General features: G+C 33.7%; 1 protein-coding gene across 1 annotated transcript in view; it reads left to right on the plus strand.

The window, feature by feature from the left end:
• Positions 1-491: 491 nt before the first annotated feature.
• The window catches only part of Ush2a (usherin), a 770,052-nt gene continuing 750,497 nt past the window's right edge, over positions 492-20,046 (plus strand). Inside the window, exons 1-2 of the mRNA XM_071619727.1 lie at positions 492-976; positions 4,048-4,213. Coding sequence (XP_071475828.1) covers positions 492-976; positions 4,048-4,213 — 651 coding nt within the window. The remainder of the gene's footprint in view (positions 977-4,047; positions 4,214-20,046) is intronic.

Here is a 20,046-nt window from a genome sequence, read left to right on the forward strand (position 1 = left end):
GAGTAACAACCTAAAGTTGCTATATGTTCAAACATATTATTAATGATTGCATAGAAATAAACAAACTGGTTGTCCTGTGGTCTTTTGAAGTTCCTGATTTGTTCAATAAAATCTAGATATTTATCAAAGGAATGACTATTTTATTCTATGAAAAGTGATTTAAAAATATTTTTGAAGAATTTCAGAGTTTCCCATCAGGGGCTCAAAATCCTTATACTTAGGATGACATAAAGTTTTAAAGACTCAGCAGATTACACTTGACATGCTCTGTTTTTGATTCCTAGACACCAGCTCCTCCTCATGTCTTGGCCACCACTAAGAACGTCTTTAGTTTTATCTCCGTGTGAAAACGAGCCTGCCATTTGCCCAAGATGGAGGAGTATCTCAACACTACTTAAAGGAACCTGCTTCAAAGTGTCGCTGGCAAGCGGAGCGGGCCTGATTATTTATTTAGGAATGCCTTCTCAAGAGAAGAATGCTTTTTTGTAAACATGAATTGCCTGGCTCTTTCATTAGGCTTTGGTATCTTGTTTCAGGTTATTGAAACATTGATCTTTGCCTATTTTGCTTCAGTATCGTTGGCTGACTCCCGGGGTCTTTTCCCAAGGCTGGAGAATGTAGGAGCTTTCAAGAAGGTTGCACTTGTGCCAACCCAAGCAGTGTGTGGACTCCCACACCGAAGCACTTTCTGTCACAGCTCTGTGGATGCTGAGAGTATTCAGTTCTGTACCCAGCGGTTTTGCACACAGGGTTGCCCCTACCGATCTTCCTCCCCTACGTATACTGCCCTGTTCTCAGCAGGCCTCAGGAGCTGTCTCATCCCAGACAAGAATGATCTGCATCCTTACTCCCAGAGCAACTCTACAAGTTTTATTTTTGGAAATCACAAGAATTGCTATTCTTCTCCTCCTTCTCCGAGGCTGGTGGAAGCATTTACATTCACTGTGTGGCTGAAACCTGAGCGAGAAGGTGTAATGTAAGTAGTAGTGTGTTTTCCATTTTCCTAGGACCCTGCAAAATCAGTAGTAGTGGAAATGATTGCAACCTACAGTCCAAACTAGAAATGAAGACTAACACCATGGGACTCACATGATTGAAGGAAAACTACTATATTAATCTCTATTCCTAGTTTACAGTCCAGATATTTTTTTCTAAATTGTGTTCTCTATTCTGTGGATGAAGTGGACTATGAAAAAAATGTGTTAAAATAGTTTCAAGGCAGGCAGGTAGGCATTTTTATACTTGAATCACTTATTTCTGGGCAGGTTAGCTATACCTTTGGTCTTAGCCTTTGGAGGCGTTGTGAGACTCAGCGTGAGTTTTAAGGCATGGCCACTACAAATAATTGATATATTTTTAAGTCCTGGTCTAATTTATATAAATGAAGTGTGCCTAGTAGGCTATGAAATTTTTATCAGGCAGATAGCAGCATTCTGAGGGCTTAGGACTATTTTATTCATTCTTATTTTCCTAAGAAGGGTGTTTGACTCAAGGATGTTCAGTAATATGAGTTGAAGATAGGAATAACACTTCATCTCTGAACAGATATAGCTTTTGGCCTTTTACTTCATGCTGTTTTCATTTTTCAATTAGTTAATAAATTTCTAGGTAAGTGTGAGAGATTGTAAAAGCTATTCATTGCAGCAGCAATGCTTTCAAAAGAAGTTTCAGACAGACTTCTTTACTACTATCTTTTGTAAGTTTATTTAATCACCTGTTTTTCATTCTGTAGTCTTTTCTCAATTGATAAGTGATGTTTCTATTTAAATAGAGCCAATGTACTTTTAATAAGTAGGATAGTTCTAAGGCTTTTTTTTCCCCTTACTTTGTGTGAAAGTATTGGCTGAATCTAAAAACTTGGGAAAGAAACCAGGAAAAGTCTTATAGTCTCATAAGCAAATATGACTTAAATGTCTTGAGTGTTTAGTTTTAATTTGTTAAATGAAAGTTTGCAGTTTTCATTTTGTTTTAAAATTTGCAGAGGAAACAATCACAAATCATTATCCTTATTTCTATAGCTCCCCTAGGAGAAAACCTTGTTTTCATATTATTGGAAATTGCAGTAAATCCGAGATACTCTATTTATGTAACTAGCATCCACAGTCTTAAACTGTGCTCCCTTGAAAAAATAGGGATAGGATAAAATAATTTTTCTAAGTTTAAATGGACATAACTTTACCAGATCCATCTTCTATTGGCATTGTTTAGTATAAATGAGACGTGTATTTATAGAGGTGGTAGCATGGTTTATGGTTTTGAGAGTTTCTTGCTTTTATCAAGGTCGTTTTCATTCTCTAAACTAAAATACCAGTGGGAATTGGGGGAATTTCGGGGTGTTTGCACTAGATAAGTAAAACAAACAAAACATGGATTATCCAATTATTGTTTATCCAGGAGCAGAATAAATCCAGTTCCTAAATATTTTGCTACCTGCCTTCCTCTCACATTTATTATCTACCAAAGCTAGTATGTTTACAAGCAAACAAAATAGCAAGGAAGATAATCAATAACATATTAAGAAATGCATTTTCAGTAAGCTTGGGGAAATAAGTCTGCATTTGGCAAATACATTCTTGAGTAATGATCAAATTCTCACTTGTAGATTTAAACTCAAGAAAAATGAACAGAGGCAAATTCTTCTTCGATTGTTTAAGACCTGGAGGCAGGGGATACAGAGACATTCTTGCATTCCAGAGAATTAGAAGTATTCAACTATCAAAGAGTTGAAAAAAAAATTTGCAGGATTTATGTAAAACCTTTATGTCCACTAAAATTATTTGCCCAAACTAAAAATGTACTTGCTCTCATATCGTTATTACCAAAGCTGAATTATTAGTGTCAGTAAAAAAGTGACTATTAGTCTTCTCCAATCTTGTTATCTCCCAACTTTCAAAAAAAAAAAAAAAAATAGATGCAGATGAGAAGATATGATTTGTAAAAGATGAACTCTTTAAGGAAAGTTTTAAAACATCCTTAACAGTAATTCTTGGTTGGTCCAATATCACCTTGCCTCTTGGATGCCTATAGAATTGATCACTTTTTGAGGGTCTGTGTATATCAGGTATGCTTCTATCCCTAGGATACTAGTGATCTAATGGAGAACATAAATGGGTCCTTGCCTTTACTTAGCATAGCGAGTTAAATGAACACAAAGAGAGAACTCTTACATGACCTTGAAGAGAGGAAGAGGGTTCCAGGATCAGGCATAATTGTAAAGATGCTGGGGCTGAGTAGGTAATAGTCAGATGAAGAAAGAGACTCAGAATTTCAGAGCCATGTCACTGCATTTGAGTATAGAAGTGACTTTTATAAGTAATTTGGTAATTAGTGTAACACAATAGCTAGACATTTTCCAAAACTTCTTCTATTAAAAAATTTTACTGTAGTCTTATAATATTGGCCATTCACCCCAAAACATTAATATTCTCTGAATGCCTCAGTTGGGCTGTATGTCATGGAGAGGTAGTCAGACATCTTACAGGAACTGGCTTTGGCTTCTGGCCAGTTGATGATGGGGTAAGTAGAGACTATAGCTGTCCATTTTCCATTTCATCATGGGAATTAAATAGAGCGATTCTGACTTCAGGGCTAACAATTTCAAGCTTTTCTTGGACACTGAATTCTCTTTACATAAAAAAAAGAAAAAAAAAAGATTTGCACTGGTGACTCAATACCCAAGTGGGATGTCGTATGTTGTACCACTTCCTATAAAAGAAATAGCAGAGGAACTAATGAGCCAATAGGCTAAATGTTAGTTTTGCAGAATGATTCAACCACTTTAGTTTCCATCATGAATCTCTAATGAAGGGTGTTGAGGCTCTGGGGAATATATTGTAAATAAGAATAGTATTTTTTTCTTGAAATAAAATGGCTTCTTCATTGGAATAAAACTTGCTTTGAATATAATGACATACAGGCACTCATTCATAGTGTACCATTTTGAATGGAATTTGGGGTCACATTAATATCACTGTAACTGCACAATGCCTTAGCATGTCTTTTTGGTTAGAGGCTGACCTTTTCTCTCTTTTCTGGTTGCTTCCTAAGGTGTGTTATAGAAAAGACGGGGGATGGGCAGATTGTGTTCAAACTTACAATATCCAGGAAAGAGACCATGTTTTATTATCGCACAGTAAGTGGTTTGCAGCCTCCAATAAAAGTAATGACACTGGGGAGAATTCTTTTGAAGAAATGGATTCATCTTAGTGTGCAGGTGAGTTAAATAAAAAACATTTAACATTTGGTTAAACACAGGGATCTCTCTTCCTTTTTCACTCACAAAATCCAGAGCAATCATCTTTTAGATTTCAGGTATGTGTAAATGACAACCAAAGAAAAAAAATATTTCAATGACCTAATGGTATCCTCTTGATAAACTACCAGACCTCTCTGCCTCTGAAAAAAAAAAAAAAACCCTGCTATTAAAACTTCCCCAGAAGCTTAAGGACAATCTTCTTTATGGTAATAATATATTCAGTAAATTTTGCTTAGTTTAGTTAGTATATTTTATTTTGCTGAAAAACATGTAAGAACTCTTGGCATCCTGTATTAATTTTATTAGTCATGTCAGTGTTCAAGCCTTTGCCTGATTCTTACAGCTGTCTTTCTCAGATAGCATCTGATGATGTGAATAAAATTTGGTTGCTACATTAAAATGGTGACCTTAGAACAAATGAACTTTACACTTGAGGCACTCAAAAGGTGTTATATTATTATTTTAGTTGTCAACCATAGTTTGTATGAGCCTTAAAAACTGTTAAAGGCTGAGAGAGCTGTGAGGTGTCTGGTATTTACAGTCTCTGGAATAGAGGCACAATATTTCTATTTATTTCTTCAGGGTGCTCAAGTGGCTTAATACTGCCAAAACCCCTTTGCCTTTTAAACTAGAGATTTTTGTATACCACAGTTCGTAGTACGTTATTCTGCTGGCACCCACCCACTGGTCCATGAACACCCCACTTACATTAGAGGACTTTTGCAACCTACTTAATTTTATGAAATTTATTTCTGATTTTTTATATGGATGTTTGCCTTGAACCAGGTAGTGAGAAGACTTCCCCAGAAGGTTGTGAGCATTATTATTTGACTTTTAAGTATTAGTTCGACATAGATATCATTCTTCACTGTTTAAATACACTTTGCACACATCTTTGTTTTGCCTGATTATAACTGAAAATCTTCTATGTATCGACATAACAGTACATTAAAATATTTAGGAAGAACGTGTAAAATAAATGCAGAAAGGTAACTATAATTGATTTTTAAGAAGGCTTAGGCAAAGTATTATTCAGTCGCATGGTACTTAGAGATTTTAGTGAGGATATGAGTTGAGTGTACACAGTTGGCAGGAAGCAGCATTTACATGCCAACAGGATGGAAAAGACACACAAAGGGTAGATCATGTCTGACATCAGTCCTGCCTATAGCACATGACAGTTTTAGGTCCACCTCCCAGTTGTTAAAGGGTTAACAAACAGAGCACCCATTGTATATTTTGTTTATCTATATCCTGAAGTTGTCCATTCATTGCATTGACCAGTGCAATGGAATCATGATTTAATGTTAAAAATATGGAAATAAAAAACTGCAAAAGAGAGGAATTCTGCAAAGATGTCAAAAAGATCAGAGCTCAATGGCACATGCCTGTTATCCCAGTGGCTCAGGAGGCTGAGGCAGGAGGATTGCAAGTTCAAAGCCAGCCTCAGCAGAAGTGAGGCCCTAAGCAACTCAATGAGACCTTGAGGGGTGGTTGAGTGCCCTGAATTCAATCCCCAGCACCCCCTTGCCCCCCAAAGATGCCAAAAAGATGTTTGTTGCATAGATTTGTATCAAAAATGATTTAAAAAACCCTTTTTAATTGTCTTTGTTTGCTTTATGTATGAAACTGTGCCTGATTTTGGCAGGCAGTATTACATTAAAAGCCTTGCAAAGAAAGTTTAAAATCTAAATGCAAAGAGGTACCCATGGCTGAATTCCTCTCCTGAGAGTCAAATGCTCTTAGAATGCCTATTGAAATCTGCATTATCATTTCAATACAAATCAAATATGACTCATTCCCCAGTTTAGGCAAAATTTTTTTTATAAATTTAAAATCTTCCCCTTCTTTGAAGAAAAGGTTAAAGTACTTATGATTTAATGAGCCTACATTATTTCATAACTGAGAAAACATCCTTTCAAATTTGTACTTATTTTTGCATAGTTTTTAAACCATTCTATATTGTGTATTAAAATTACAGAACTAATCAATTGTAAAACTTTAGAAAGGACATTCAGATCCATCATTTATTCATCTGATACTTTATTGAATATTTTAGGGGTACCCAACATCAGGAGACTCTGGGTTCATTCATCTAAAAACTAAAGAATAATTATTTAAACTGGAAATCGGCATAGGGTTCCCTTACACTGGGCACCACTATGAGTGCATTTGAGATATTGTGAAAATTATAAGAATCCATATTACATACTATTCCTTATTATTTAATAAGGAATGTTCTTAAAAGTAGACATAAGAAGTAGTGAGAGGAATAGAGATTAGTAATTGGGGAAAAAATTCAAGTAATACTACTCTGTAGTTTCAAGAAATTCACTTGACTTAATTTCCCCATTTTTGTAATGAGAGGATTGTACTAGGTCAACAAAATGAAGGCCCGCATGAAGAGAAGTGTTCCATGATGCACAAGTACTTGGAATGTGGAAAGTTGCTGAGATGAGTGAATGACAGAGCCAGCTGCCGTAATTAATGATCAGGCTCCTGCTTTTTTTCTTCTTTCCCATGCCACCTAGTATTTCTACAAAAACAATTTGGGATTGGGTTTTATGAGCAGGATAGAGACATAGTTTTTATTACATAGTTGAAAGATCATTTTCAGAAAAAAAAGGTTTAAAATAAAATGTAACCTACTATTGCATTATGATGTAATGTCTCCAAACTGTTTAATATGGGGATTAAGGACTTCTGTCACATGAGGTGTAGGGTAGAACCTGTAAATAATGACCTGATTTTGTCAAGTATCCAGTTGCAATTCCATACTTAACATGTGTATGTGTTTCCCCACCCCTGCCACCATAGTTGATGAATTTATATAGTGTGCTTTCATGTGTGTTTAGAAACAAACAACCAACCAAACAATGAGAAACTACACCTCTTCTCATGGAATCGTCCAGAAATCAGAATTAAACTTATGAACACCAGTTTACATAAGATTATTAAACGAGTCTACTCTTATCTTATACCTCAGATAGTTCACTTGGTATCAGCTTCCCAGCAATAAAAATGAAATTTTAATTCCCCCCAAATCAGAAAAAAAGAAATGGTTTTAAATAACTATCTGGGCTGAAAAAATGTCAGGAAGAGCCAGACATACTGAACATCAGATATCTAGTTTCCTAAACAAACAAAAAATATCCAATATTTTTATAGTGATGGATCTAGCAGCACTTTTTCCAAAACTAGCATTTTGAAGCAGAAACCTGTTGGAAAATGATTAGTTTTTAAATTAATATTCATTCAGGGACTTGAATCTGACATGATTGCCTATTTAAATTTCACTTTGGAGTTTAATATATTGGCTATTTCAAATTATATCAAGCTTAAATTTCTTATGTTATATTTTTATACTAAAACTGGAAAAATCAATTCATACTTTTTATTATCAGGTGGGGAATACTGATAATATTAGCAGTCTTTTTTAATCCTTAGTTTTTATATTGGATCAGCACCAATTGTAGTTATTGAGAGAACTTTCTTTTTTTAAAGTTTTATACTATGTAAAATAATTTTGTTTCAGCATTTTGTTATGGATTAGTAGGGGAAAAAACCTTTGGGTGTATATGTATTTAGTTGCCAAACTTTTAAAAGTAAAACCTGAATCTCTTTGTGCAGCTGCTAACACACAATGAGGGAGAGAAGAATAAAAGTTCATTGGATTAGACAAAGGGGAATGAAGGGAAGGGAGAGAGAATGGGAATAGGACAGTAGAATGAATGGGACAAAACTTTTCTAAGTTCACATACGAATACACCACAGTGGAACTCCACATCATGTATCATATACAGCTACAGGATGGGAAGTTATGCTCCATGTATGTATAATATGTCAAAATACACTCTGCTGACATGTACATTTAAAAAGAACAACAACAACAACAAAAAAGAAAAGTAAAACGTCAGCATTTTTAATGAAAATAGTCTTTGCCTTTTACATAGTTTTACACATTATATAGGACAAATAATATCAAAAATCATCAGTATAGTCATTTTTCTAGAAATTATGCTGAATTGCAGTAAATTAACTACTATAATTTGAAGCTGGTGAAATATTTCAACAATGGAACCATAGGAAATAATTTAGCAATGGGTTTCCTCACATTTTCTATGCTATTTGGAAGGCTTCTTGAAGCATTGACAGTAAAAGAGCTGCAGATGATTCTAGCTACAACAGTGTAGAAAAAAAAGAGCAGTTCTAATGCAATTCAATGAAGGAAAAAAGTATGTGTAAATAAAGTCAAGAATCAATAGATGAAGGATAAGAGTTTCATAATCATAGTTTGTTTGTGAAGTATGTTCTTTTGATTTATGTATTCAATCTGTGGAAGGAAAACTATTGATAGTTCCAGAGAAAAAGAAAATGCAATTGAACCAACATTAGTTAGATAAACTAAGTCTCTCAATGAATCTCTAGTATATGCCCATGAGCACACTTAGTAGGAGGTGTTTCCACATTCCTATTCATAGAAGGAGCATAAAACATACATAATACAGAACTTTGTCAGTCAGCTCAGAAAGCTCAGTGTTTGAGGATTTTCATAGGAACACTGCCTCAGCCATTACCCCCCTCCAAGAGAATCTCAACCATATTGTTCCTTTAATGATCATCATTGCTTTTAATGATTAACTCTATATGTGTGTGTATATGTAAGTATGCATTCAAGTGTATATTGAACATTGTTTGTGCAAAGGCTTCTCTATCTAGCTATCTGTTACCCAGGTTATTTGGATTGTTTTAGGTTATTTGGAACTAATATCTGATCAATAGAATTAAGTTTTTCATGATGATCATTTAAAAATAATAATAGCTGCCATTATTGATTACTGATTTATGTGACCTGTAAGAAACATTTTACATGTTTACTTTACAAGTGCTAATTATGATTTTTTGGCATTGTCTTATATTATCCCCATTCTAGAGAAGAGAAAACTGAGTTTTGGGGGAATTAAATTACCTGCCTAAATTTGCACTATTAAATTTCTCTGACCTAAAATTAAAAATAATAAATTGCAATGAACCTAGGTCACTGTGAAGATAGAATCATTAGTTTTCAAAAATTTTCTGAACAACAACAAAAATATCCAGAAAACATCACAAGAACTAAAGACAGATATCTAATATAAATCTAATTTTTGTGCATGTACATATTTTGTACATATTTATAATATCAATATTTAATACTTCACATATTTACACAGTGTATGCAAATAGTTAACTTTCATACATTTTGCAACTATATTCTTCATTGCTACAAGTGGTTTAAATGTATAACAGAATGTAATATTACATGAAGTTCTGCTCAATATTTCTGATTTATGTAACCCATTTGACTATAGTAGCTTAAAGAAAGAATATCCCTTTAAGTCCCTTGCCCATCTGACCCAGGCCATATAGAACCAACCCTGATACCTTCAAAAGGAAAACATGGTTCTTCCTATTTGTTTATGGAAAGAGGTGTTCTGCATGCATTTTTTGCACGTGACTTTAAAATGCAATATTTAATCAGAAGACAAGGTTTTAATTCTTGATATTTTAGTTAAAAACTGTGCAATCCAGAAAAATTATGTAGCTCAAAATGTTAGTATACCCATTACAAAATGGAAACATAAGTTTGACTGATTGAGCTTACACCATATGAACAAGTCAAGAAAATGTAGATAAAGCATTTCATGACCTATAACTCCCTGCAGTGAGAGACTATTCCTTATGTGCCCAGAAAATTGTGAAAATTCTATTTTGTAAGTGGAAACGTGTTGTATGTGAGACACTAAAAAGCCAGTGTGAGTCAAATACACCAGGCAAAGTGGATTCTGATATGAAATGAGGACAGTTGTTAGAAGAGGCTGGGTTGGGACTCAATTGAAATTTTTTTTGTATGGGACAGAAGATTAGAGATGAAGAGAAGTAAGGATAATAAATGACACAAGCAGATTAAATTTTACTGAAGACGACTTCTTTGGCTTCAGTGAAGGACAAGTTATCTGAAGTTATCTCATGAGGCAAGTGAGAATTAAATATATCATGGGTTGCAAAGGCAATAATAACGTATGCAAATTAGTCAGCTTTGAAAGGAGTTTAGGAATTAAAGGTTTTTTTGACAGAAGAAATGCGGAATTCGAGGGCAAGAATGTTATTGATGAATCCCAGTTTCCCGGCTTGCATAACTTCATGGATAGTGGTTTTATTTGCCCAAATGGAAACGTTAGGAGAGAATCAGATTTTTAATATCTTAAACGTGTATGAGCTAGACCTCAGATCATGTCCACAATTCTTCACTGTAGAAAAAGCATTATTGAGAAGCTTTAAAAACAATCTGATGCCCACACACTATTATGTCATTACTGGGCTGAAGTTGGCACCAAGAATTATTTCTTCCCGACTTCTTGTTTTCATGGTATGTAGTAAAATAACCCAAATTTAAGGCAGGAAGTTATCAACTCCAATTAGGACATGTTAGGAAAGATGTGTAAAGAAGTTCTGATATTACTGAATTCTTGGAGGTTAAATAGAATTTTGGTTGGAAGAAGATGAAGGATAGAAGGCTCTAGAGGAGGAACAGAAGAACACATGGGCATGAAAATAGTAAAAAGTGAGAATCCCAAGTTACTGAGAAATAACTATATTGTGTGCTAGACAAAACTGAAACAAAAGTGAAAATCTTGAGAAAACTAGCTTAGAAGTTTACCTAGATGCTATGAAGTGTTTGCTTTTCTCCCAAAAGATAACTCAAGTTTTTGTTTTTCCTGCTTCTGATCTCACCTTTTTATTGCTATTAAACTGTATAGCCATTAGTGTCATTAGTTATATACACAATATATCCTACCTATACACAAAAAGAATTTTGTTGAGCTAATATGTATAAAAAGAGCATCACATGTCACACTATGATGTTTACCTTTTACAAGTTTGAATGTTATTGGTCTAATATTTCTCAGCATAAACTTGTCTGGTAAGACCTTTTGTTATGGGAATACCTCCAATCAAGACATACAGGAAACCATGAATAAATGAACATTTCAATTTAGAAACTGTTTTTAAACATGAATTCAACAGTTATTTATTTCTGCTAGAAAATGATTCTCAGCCAGTAGCTATAAAATGTACACTATATGGAAGGAAAATGTATACAAATATTATAGTCTGTGTTTATTACATACATGACTAAAATTGAAAATTGCTATAAAAATAAGAGTATTTTCACATTTCCAGTAGTTTTTCAACAATCTCTTGTCCTGAAAATGCCACTATGGTAATACTGTTAAATTTGTAATGGTTAAAATTTGATGGTAGTGCTTTTAATACCTGTTATCTAATGGAATTGTCATTTATATTATGTCATTTTCACCTAAAAGCCAAGTATAATAAGACTTATATTATTTTTGCGTTTTTTTGTGGGTAGTCATTTTTGTGCCCAAAGGGCTAACTGATGCCTTCAGTTATACATGAACGATTCCCACTAAAGTAAGAAAGAACAGCGTGCATATAACCTAGGGCAGGGTTTGGCCTATGGTATGTATCACTTGGTAATGGAATGGAGAATATGACTTTATTTAAACATGAACTTGAATAGTTTTATTTTCCCATAGTATTTCCCTTTGGTATTTCTCTCTCTAAAATGAAACATTCAAAAGTATTCCACGTGGCTATATTGTCCTGGATGCATTGAAGGCATATATCTCAGACACCAGTGTACATGTCTATATAAGGCAAAGAAATAACAGTTAAAAATAAAAAAAAGAAAAAGGAAATAATATCCAAGAATCAAAGCTTTAATAGATTAACTATTTTTTCTAATAATCTAATGAGAGCAGTGGAAAAAATTGATATTTATAAATAATATATAAGCTCATATTAGATACAGAATTTCATTCTTTGTTCTAAAGATCTGAGGATGAAATAATCCTAAGAAATGATTTAGAAGCAGAAAAAAGTAATTAGATAATTTTTTTTTTTAATGTTTAGTGCTCAAATTATTTTTAGCCTAGGAAGTGAAGTAAGAAAGAAGGGCTGTAGGGGTGGAAGGCATGTGACTTGGGTAGGATTTTGTGGATGAACCCCAGGACCATGGTAAGAAGTCCAGGAACTTGAGGAGCAGGGTCAGTCCATGACAATTTCACTGTGGTAGAAGTTTTCAAAAAAGTTCAGATTATATTATAGTGCATAATTAATATATTAACATAACAGTATAATATTATGTGGTGTATCATTTTCTTCTGGAGAAAGAACTCCTTATGTTATTATAGTTATTTGGCAAAAATGTTACATGTAACCATTTCTGGGTATTGTCACTTTTGTGATTTCAGGGGTTAGGTTCAATGTTGAAAATGAGATAGAGAAGGAAGAAATACACTACAGATGGGACAAATTCTGTGGGAGTGCACAGGAGGTCGAATAGTAACTATTATAACTAAATTTCTTAAAATGCTTGCCACAGTCTCAGAGAATTGCAAAATACATGGGGAGAGGTTTTTATAAATATTAAAGAGCGATAAGACACCAGAAATTTGGAAAACTAGAGAGCACTGAGCCTGTAAAGGCCTTGCATAGATAATTCTTCTTTGTATTTATTATTATCATTTCAATTACATATATTTATGGAGGATAATGTGATAATTTCATACATGTATACAGTATGTGATGATCAAATTAGAGTTTCCATCTCCTTAAACATTTGGAAATTTTTTGATTAACACATAACTGTTCGAGTGTAGTATGATGTTTCAATACATTTCAATACATACTGATTAAATCAGTGTCATTGACATTTCCATCTCATTACTATGTGTTTGCAGTCATCAGGCTCCTTTCTTCTAGTTCTTCCTGAGATATGAAATAGAGCATTATGAACTATAGTTGCTCCACTGTGCTGTGGAACACTATTTCACTTTATTTCGGTACCTGTTATTCTCCAGCTTCTCTGTATTCCCCTGACCCACCCTTTCAAGCCTCTAGTAATCATTGTAGTACATTCAAATTGACTTTAGTATATGCATTTTAGAGGGAACATGTAGTATTTGCCTTTTGGTGCCTGATTTATTGAATTTATCATTTTTCACTTCCATATATGTTGATGAAAAGTGTTAGGGTTTCTTTTTTTCTATGGCTGAATAATATTTTATTCTGTGTAAATGCTATATTTTCTTTATTCAGTCATTTGTTGTTGGGAATCTTGGTTGATTCCATATCTTGGGTACTATAAAAAGTGCTGCAATAAACATGGCCATGCAGGTATCTTTTCAATATGCTGATTTCAATTCCTTTGGATATATACCCCAAAGTGAGATGCCTGGATCCTATGATAGTTCTATTTCTTGTTTTTGGAACGTCACACTGTTCTACATGATGTTTGTACTAATTTACATCTCATCCAATAGTGTGTAAGAATTTCTTTTTATTTGTATCCTCCCTAGCATTTTTAATTGATCTTTTAAGTAAATGCCATTTTAGCTTTGAGATTATATCTCATCCAGTATTGTATTGACCAGATCCCTACTTATGTGGAACATTTTTTTATAAACTTTTTGGCCATTTTTCTTTTGAGAAGTATCTATTCATATCACTTGCCCATTTTAAAATTGGACTGTTTATTATTTTATTGAGTTTTCAGTTTCTTATATATCCTAGATACTAAAAAAATGTCAAATAGCTGGCATAATTTTGTCCATTATGTAGGTTATTTTTTTCATTGTGTTGATTCATTTGCTGTCCAGAAGCCTCTTGAACTTCACCAAGACTATTAGAATGAATAAAATTAGTAAAATTGTAGGATACAAATCAACATACAAAAACTAGTAGCATTTTTATACACCAATAATGATATTGATGAGAAAGAAATCTTGAAAACAATTTCTATTCATGGTGGCTACAAAAATAAAATGCTACAAATAAATTTAACTAAAGAAGTGAATTACTTCTGCAATGTAAATTCTACAACCCTCCTGAAAGAAACTAAAGAGAGCAGAGATGAATATAGAAATACTTCCTAGGTTCATGAATTGGAAGAATATACATCGTTACAATGCCCATATTATACAGATTGATTTATAGATTCAGTCACACTACCTGACTTCAAAGCATACTATCTGAATTCAAAGCATACTACAAAGCTATAATAATCAAAACATAAATAAAATAAACTGACACATTGAATAATGGAACAGAAGAGAGTGTGCAGAAATAACTGCATGCATTTATAGCCAATGATTTTTGACAAAGGTTCCTGAAACTTGTGCTGTGGAACACTAAAACGTGGAAAATATAGGAATAATGTCTCAAGACATTTCTTCTTTTTAGTGTAAGCATTGAATTCAGCTTAGTGTTATAAGATAAAGTATAACAATTTAGTGTTTTTGAATTTTTCTTGGTGCATTATAGTTTTTTTTTTTTTTTTTGAGAGAGAGAGAGAGAGAGAGAGAGAGAGAGAGAGAGAGAGAGAGTGTTTTAATATTTATTCTTCAGTTATCGGCGGACACAACATCTTTGTATGTGGTGCTGAGGATTGAACCCCGGCCGCACGCATGCCAGGCGAGCGCGCTACCGCTTGAGCCACATCCCAAGCCCGGTGCATTATAGTTTTACATAATAATGGAATTCACTGTGGTATATTCATACATGCACAGCTCACAATTTCCTCTCCTTCTCCCTCTCCCAGTCTCCTTCCTCTAGTCTACTACTATCCCTCTGATTTTCATGAGGTGACTTTACTTCCTTCTTTTCTCTCTAGTTTCTACCTATATGAGATAAAACGTATAACCCTCAGAAAATTGAACTTTCTGAGTTTGGCTAATCTCATTTAGCATAATACTGTCTAGTGTCATCCATTTTCCTGCAAATGGCATAATTTCCTTTTTCTTTATGACTGGATAAAACGTCATTATGTATGTAGCCCATGTTTTCTTTAACCTGTCATCTGTTGAGGTATACCTAGGTGGGTTCCATAATTTGGATATTGGGAATTGTGCTGCTATAAACATGGGTATACATGTATGACAATTCATGTACGCTGACTTTTTTTCTTTGGGATAAATACTGAAGAGTGCTATATATGGATCAGATGGTAGTTCTTCCCTAGTCTTTTGAAATACCTGTGTACCAGTCTCCATAGTGGTTATACTAACTTATAATCCCACAAAAAGTGTATGTGTTCCTTTTCCCCCACATACTCACCAGCATTTATTAGTATTGATATTCTTTTTGAATGTCATTCTAACTGGAGTAAGATGAAATCTCAGTGCAATTTTTTTGTGAATATAAGAAGCAGTTTTATTATCTTCTCTTTTTATTAGTTACACAATGCAGTACAATGATCTTGACAATTCCATTCCCCTGATTGCTAAATATGTTGAACATCATTTTTATAAATTTATTGGCCATTGCATTTCTTCTTTTAGGAAACATCTATTTAGTTCAGATGCCAATTTATTGATTGGGTTATTTGGGTTATTTGGTGTTAAGATTTATTTGTTATTTATGTACTTTGGATATTAATCCTCTGTCATAAGAGTAGCTGGTTAAGATTTTCTTCTGTTCTGCTCTTTCCTTATTCTGTTTCCTTTGCTGTGAAGAAGATTTTTGTTTAATGCCACCTCCTTTATTTTTTATTTTATTTCCTAAGCTTTAGGGGTCTTACTGATGAAGTTTTGGCCTACTTCTAAATTATGGAGTGTTGTTCATTTGTTTTATTCTAGCAATTATAAAGTTTCTAGTTCAGTTCTTAGGTCTTTGACTCCCTTCGAATTGACTTTAGTGTAGGATGAGAGATAGGGATCTAGTTTCATTCTTCTAATGTGGATATTTAATTTTTCCAGCACCATTTGTTTAAAGGGCTGTGTTTTCTCCAGTATATATTTTTGGCACATTAGTCAAGGATCAGATGATTGTAGATGGGTGGGTTTGTCTGTGTCTTCTATTCTGTTCCATTTTTCTATGTGCCTGCTTTTATGCAGCATCATGTAGTTTTTATTAGTGTAGCTCTGTAGTATAATTTGAAGTTGGAAGTTTTGCCATCTTTGGTGTTGCTTTTACTGCTTAGAATTGCTTTGTCTATTTTGGGTTCTTTATTCTTCCAAATGAATTTTAGGACTTGTCTAGTTCTGTGAAGAATGCTATTGGTGTCTTGATGGGGACTGCATTGAATCTGTAGATCATTTTTGGTAATATTGCAATTTTGACAAAATTAATTTCACCTATCCAGGGACATTGGAGATCTTTCCATCTCCTAGTGTCTTCAATTTGTTGTGCATTATTCTGTAATTTTCCATGTAAAAGTCTTTACTGCTTTGGTTAGATTTATTCCTAAGTATTTAATTTTTCTTCTCTTGTCTTCTTTCTCTCTTTTTAGGATAATAAGAATGGAGTTGTTGTTCTTGATATATTTTTCAGTGGATTTATCATTGGTGTATGTTGTTGTTTTTTATTAATTCTAATCAGTTATACATGACAGTACATTGAATTTTGGCACATCATACATAAATGGAGTATAACTTCTCATTCTTCTGATTGAACATGATGTAGAATCACACTGGCCATGTAATCATATATGTACATAGGGTAATAATGTCTGATTCATTTTACTATCTTCCCTACACTCATTCCACTCTCCTCCCTTTACTCATCTCTGCCTAATCCAAAGTATCTCTATTTTCCCACCCCCCCAATGTAAATTAGCATTTACATATCAAAGAAAACATTTGGCATTTGTTTTTTGGGGATTGCATTATTTTTCTTAGCATGATATTCTCCAGCTCCATACATTTACCTGCAAATGCCATAATTTTATTCTTTTTAAAGGCCGAGTAATATTACATTTTGTATACACCACATTTTTTTTATCTATTCATCTGTGGAAGGGCATCTAGGTTGGCTCCACAGTTTAGCTATTATGAATCGAACTGCTATAAACATTGATGTGACTGTGTTATTGTAGTGTGCTGATTTTAAGTCCTTTGGGTATAAGCCAAATAATAGGATAGCTAGGTCAAATGGTGGCTCCATTCCAAGTTTTCTGAGAAATGTAGCTGTTGTTTTTATATGTTGATTTTTTGTCATGCTACTTGGCTGTATTCATCAGCTTAGAAGAATTTTGGTGGAGTGTTTTGGGTCTTCTAAGTATAGGGCCATATCATCTGCAAACAGTGAGACTTTGACATCTTTCCTCTATCCATTCACCATTAAAATTATATTGTTCATTATCTATGCATTTATGTGATTTCTCTGGTTTTCCTCAATGTTTATAATTTCATCTCATTCTGATAATAAGTGTAAAGAATTGTATCAATTATTTTTTATTTGCTAAGACTTGCTTTGTGTCTTAAAATATGGTCAGTTTTAGAGAAGGTCTATGAGTAGATGAGATAAATATAAATTTGTTGTGATATGAAATAGTCTACAGATGTCTGTTAGCTCCCTTTGATTGATACTATCTCATAGGTTTGAAGAGTCTTTGCTGAGTTTATGTCTGCATGACCTATCTGCAAGAGAGGTACATTGAAATTTCCCAGTATTATTGTGTTGTGGTCTCAGCCAATGTTTCTATTACTTAAGCATGAGTTACCTCTACTTTTTCTGGCTCTGGAACAACAAAATCAGTTAATCTAAATTGATCCCCATAATCATGATGACCTATCCATCTATTCATAAGCCAGGACATATCTTTGCAGATAACAGTTTCCTTGAAGACAGTGCTACCTAGAATATTTTGCATTCGCTATGTGGTCATTTCTACATTTATTTCAACTTGAACTCCTTGACCTCTTCTCATCAGGAGTGATAGTGGCATTTTTGACTCCAATATTGTGCTTCCTTATGGCTTCTGCAGCATCCTTGGCGACCTGGTCTTTTAGGCATAGAGAATGTTACAGCATCAGTCATATTTGTAGAGAGCCAATTCCACAAAAGGAAAGATGAATTTTTTTTCCTAACCAATTCCCAAATGATTCATGTCATTTCTTCTCTACATCTGTCACAGAACTGCCATGGATATTTTTACTTCAATAAACCTGCAGGGAGAGAGAGGCTGGAGAGGAATTGAAGGTGCCACTGCTACTCACATGGGAAACTCAACATGTATACACACAGGCAATCCCACGTGGGCCCCAGTTGGTTCAGCTTCTCACACCACCTCTGCACATACCCCTAGAGTTTCATCTTAGTGCTATAAATTTCCATCTCCACTCTGCTTTAGCTGCATCACACATATTTTAGTATGTTGTGTCTTCACTTTCAGTTCTTTAAAAATTTTCTTCAAAACTTTCTCTTTGACTCATGTGTTATTTAGTTTCCAGGCATTTGGAGACTTAAAAAAATTATATTTCTATTTTTGATGTCCAATTCGAATCCATTTTAGTCAGAGAACATGCTCTGTAATGATTTCAATTCTCTAAAGTTTGTTCAGAATTTTTATATAACTCATTTTATATAACTCAACTATGCTTGTGTAAAAATGCATGCAAAATTACTAAAGGACATGTAATTTTCAATATTAAGTACAATTTTTCTCAAGTATTCCCTTTGTGTACATTGAGTGCCATATTTATGGTATTAAAATTTTTGCTTCAGTCATTAAATATTATTTAATAAACTCAGGAAAAAAGTAAATTATATTTACCTGGAATTTTATTGATTTTGATGTTCTGATTTTTTTTTTGAGATTCTAAACCTTTGTTACCTTTTTATGCTTTAAAAAAATCTTTGTCATAGAGTATGTTTAATGACAACAAAAATTCCCAATTTCCATGAGTTCTAGAATGTCTTGATTTCCAGCTCCCTTCGTTTCCAAAGAACATTTTGTTGAATTTTAAATTGATTGATAGTTTTTTTCAATACTTGAAAAACTTGTGATATTCCTTTTGACCTCTATTGTTTCAGATGAGAAATCTGCTGTCAATTGAATTGGTATTCCTTTGTAAGTTTACCTCATTCTTCTGGCTGCTTTCAAAAAAAATTTTTTTTTTTTAGAAGTTCAATGTTGAATGCCATGGCATAAATTTCTGTTGTTGTATTCTGTTTGGGGATATGGTTAGTCTCTTCTGTTTGCATTCTAATGCTTTTTTGGGCAGTCATATTTGCTATATTTTCAGACATTATTTCTTTGAAAACATTTTCACTAACACCTTCTCCTCTCATTCTATAACTCTAGTTATAGAAATGTTAGCTTTTCTGTTGTCCCAAGATCTGTGAGTCTCTCTTTTATTTCCATTAATTCTTTGGCTTTTGTTAAGCCTGGATAAATTCTCTTGATCTGCATTTGCGTTCATGGATTCTCTTCTCTGTCATCTCTGTGTTAATTACTGAGTCTGCTTACTAGGGTGTTTTGTTTCAGTGGTTTTATGTTTTTAAAATTTCCACTGGGATTTTTACAGTAACTTCTATTTCTTTGCTAATATTTCCTCTTTTTATCATTTTAAGATAATTCATGCTAAGGTTGTAGCTCAGTGGTAGAGTGCTTGCCTAGCATCTGTGAGGTACTAGGTTCGATTCTTAGCACCACATATAAATAAAAAAAAAATGAAAGATCCATCAGCAACTAAAAATACATTTTTTTTAAAAGTTGAGTTTATTTAAAAAAAATCACAATCTCTAGTTGAAACATTTTTAGTCTATCTCCTTTAAAATCTTTGGGAGGTAGTTCCAATATCTGATTCACTTCAGTGTTCCTAACTCAAATTGTAGTAGATGAGGAGAGTGGAAGTTCAGCTTCCCTCTTTACATCCAGGTGAAAGTGGGCCACCTCTTGGTGTTGCCTTGTTGCCTGTGAGTGGCAATATAGCATTGTGTGT

This window comes from Marmota flaviventris, chromosome 12, assembly GCF_047511675.1.
Source record: "Marmota flaviventris isolate mMarFla1 chromosome 12, mMarFla1.hap1, whole genome shotgun sequence".
NCBI lineage: Eukaryota > Metazoa > Chordata > Mammalia > Rodentia > Sciuridae > Marmota > Marmota flaviventris.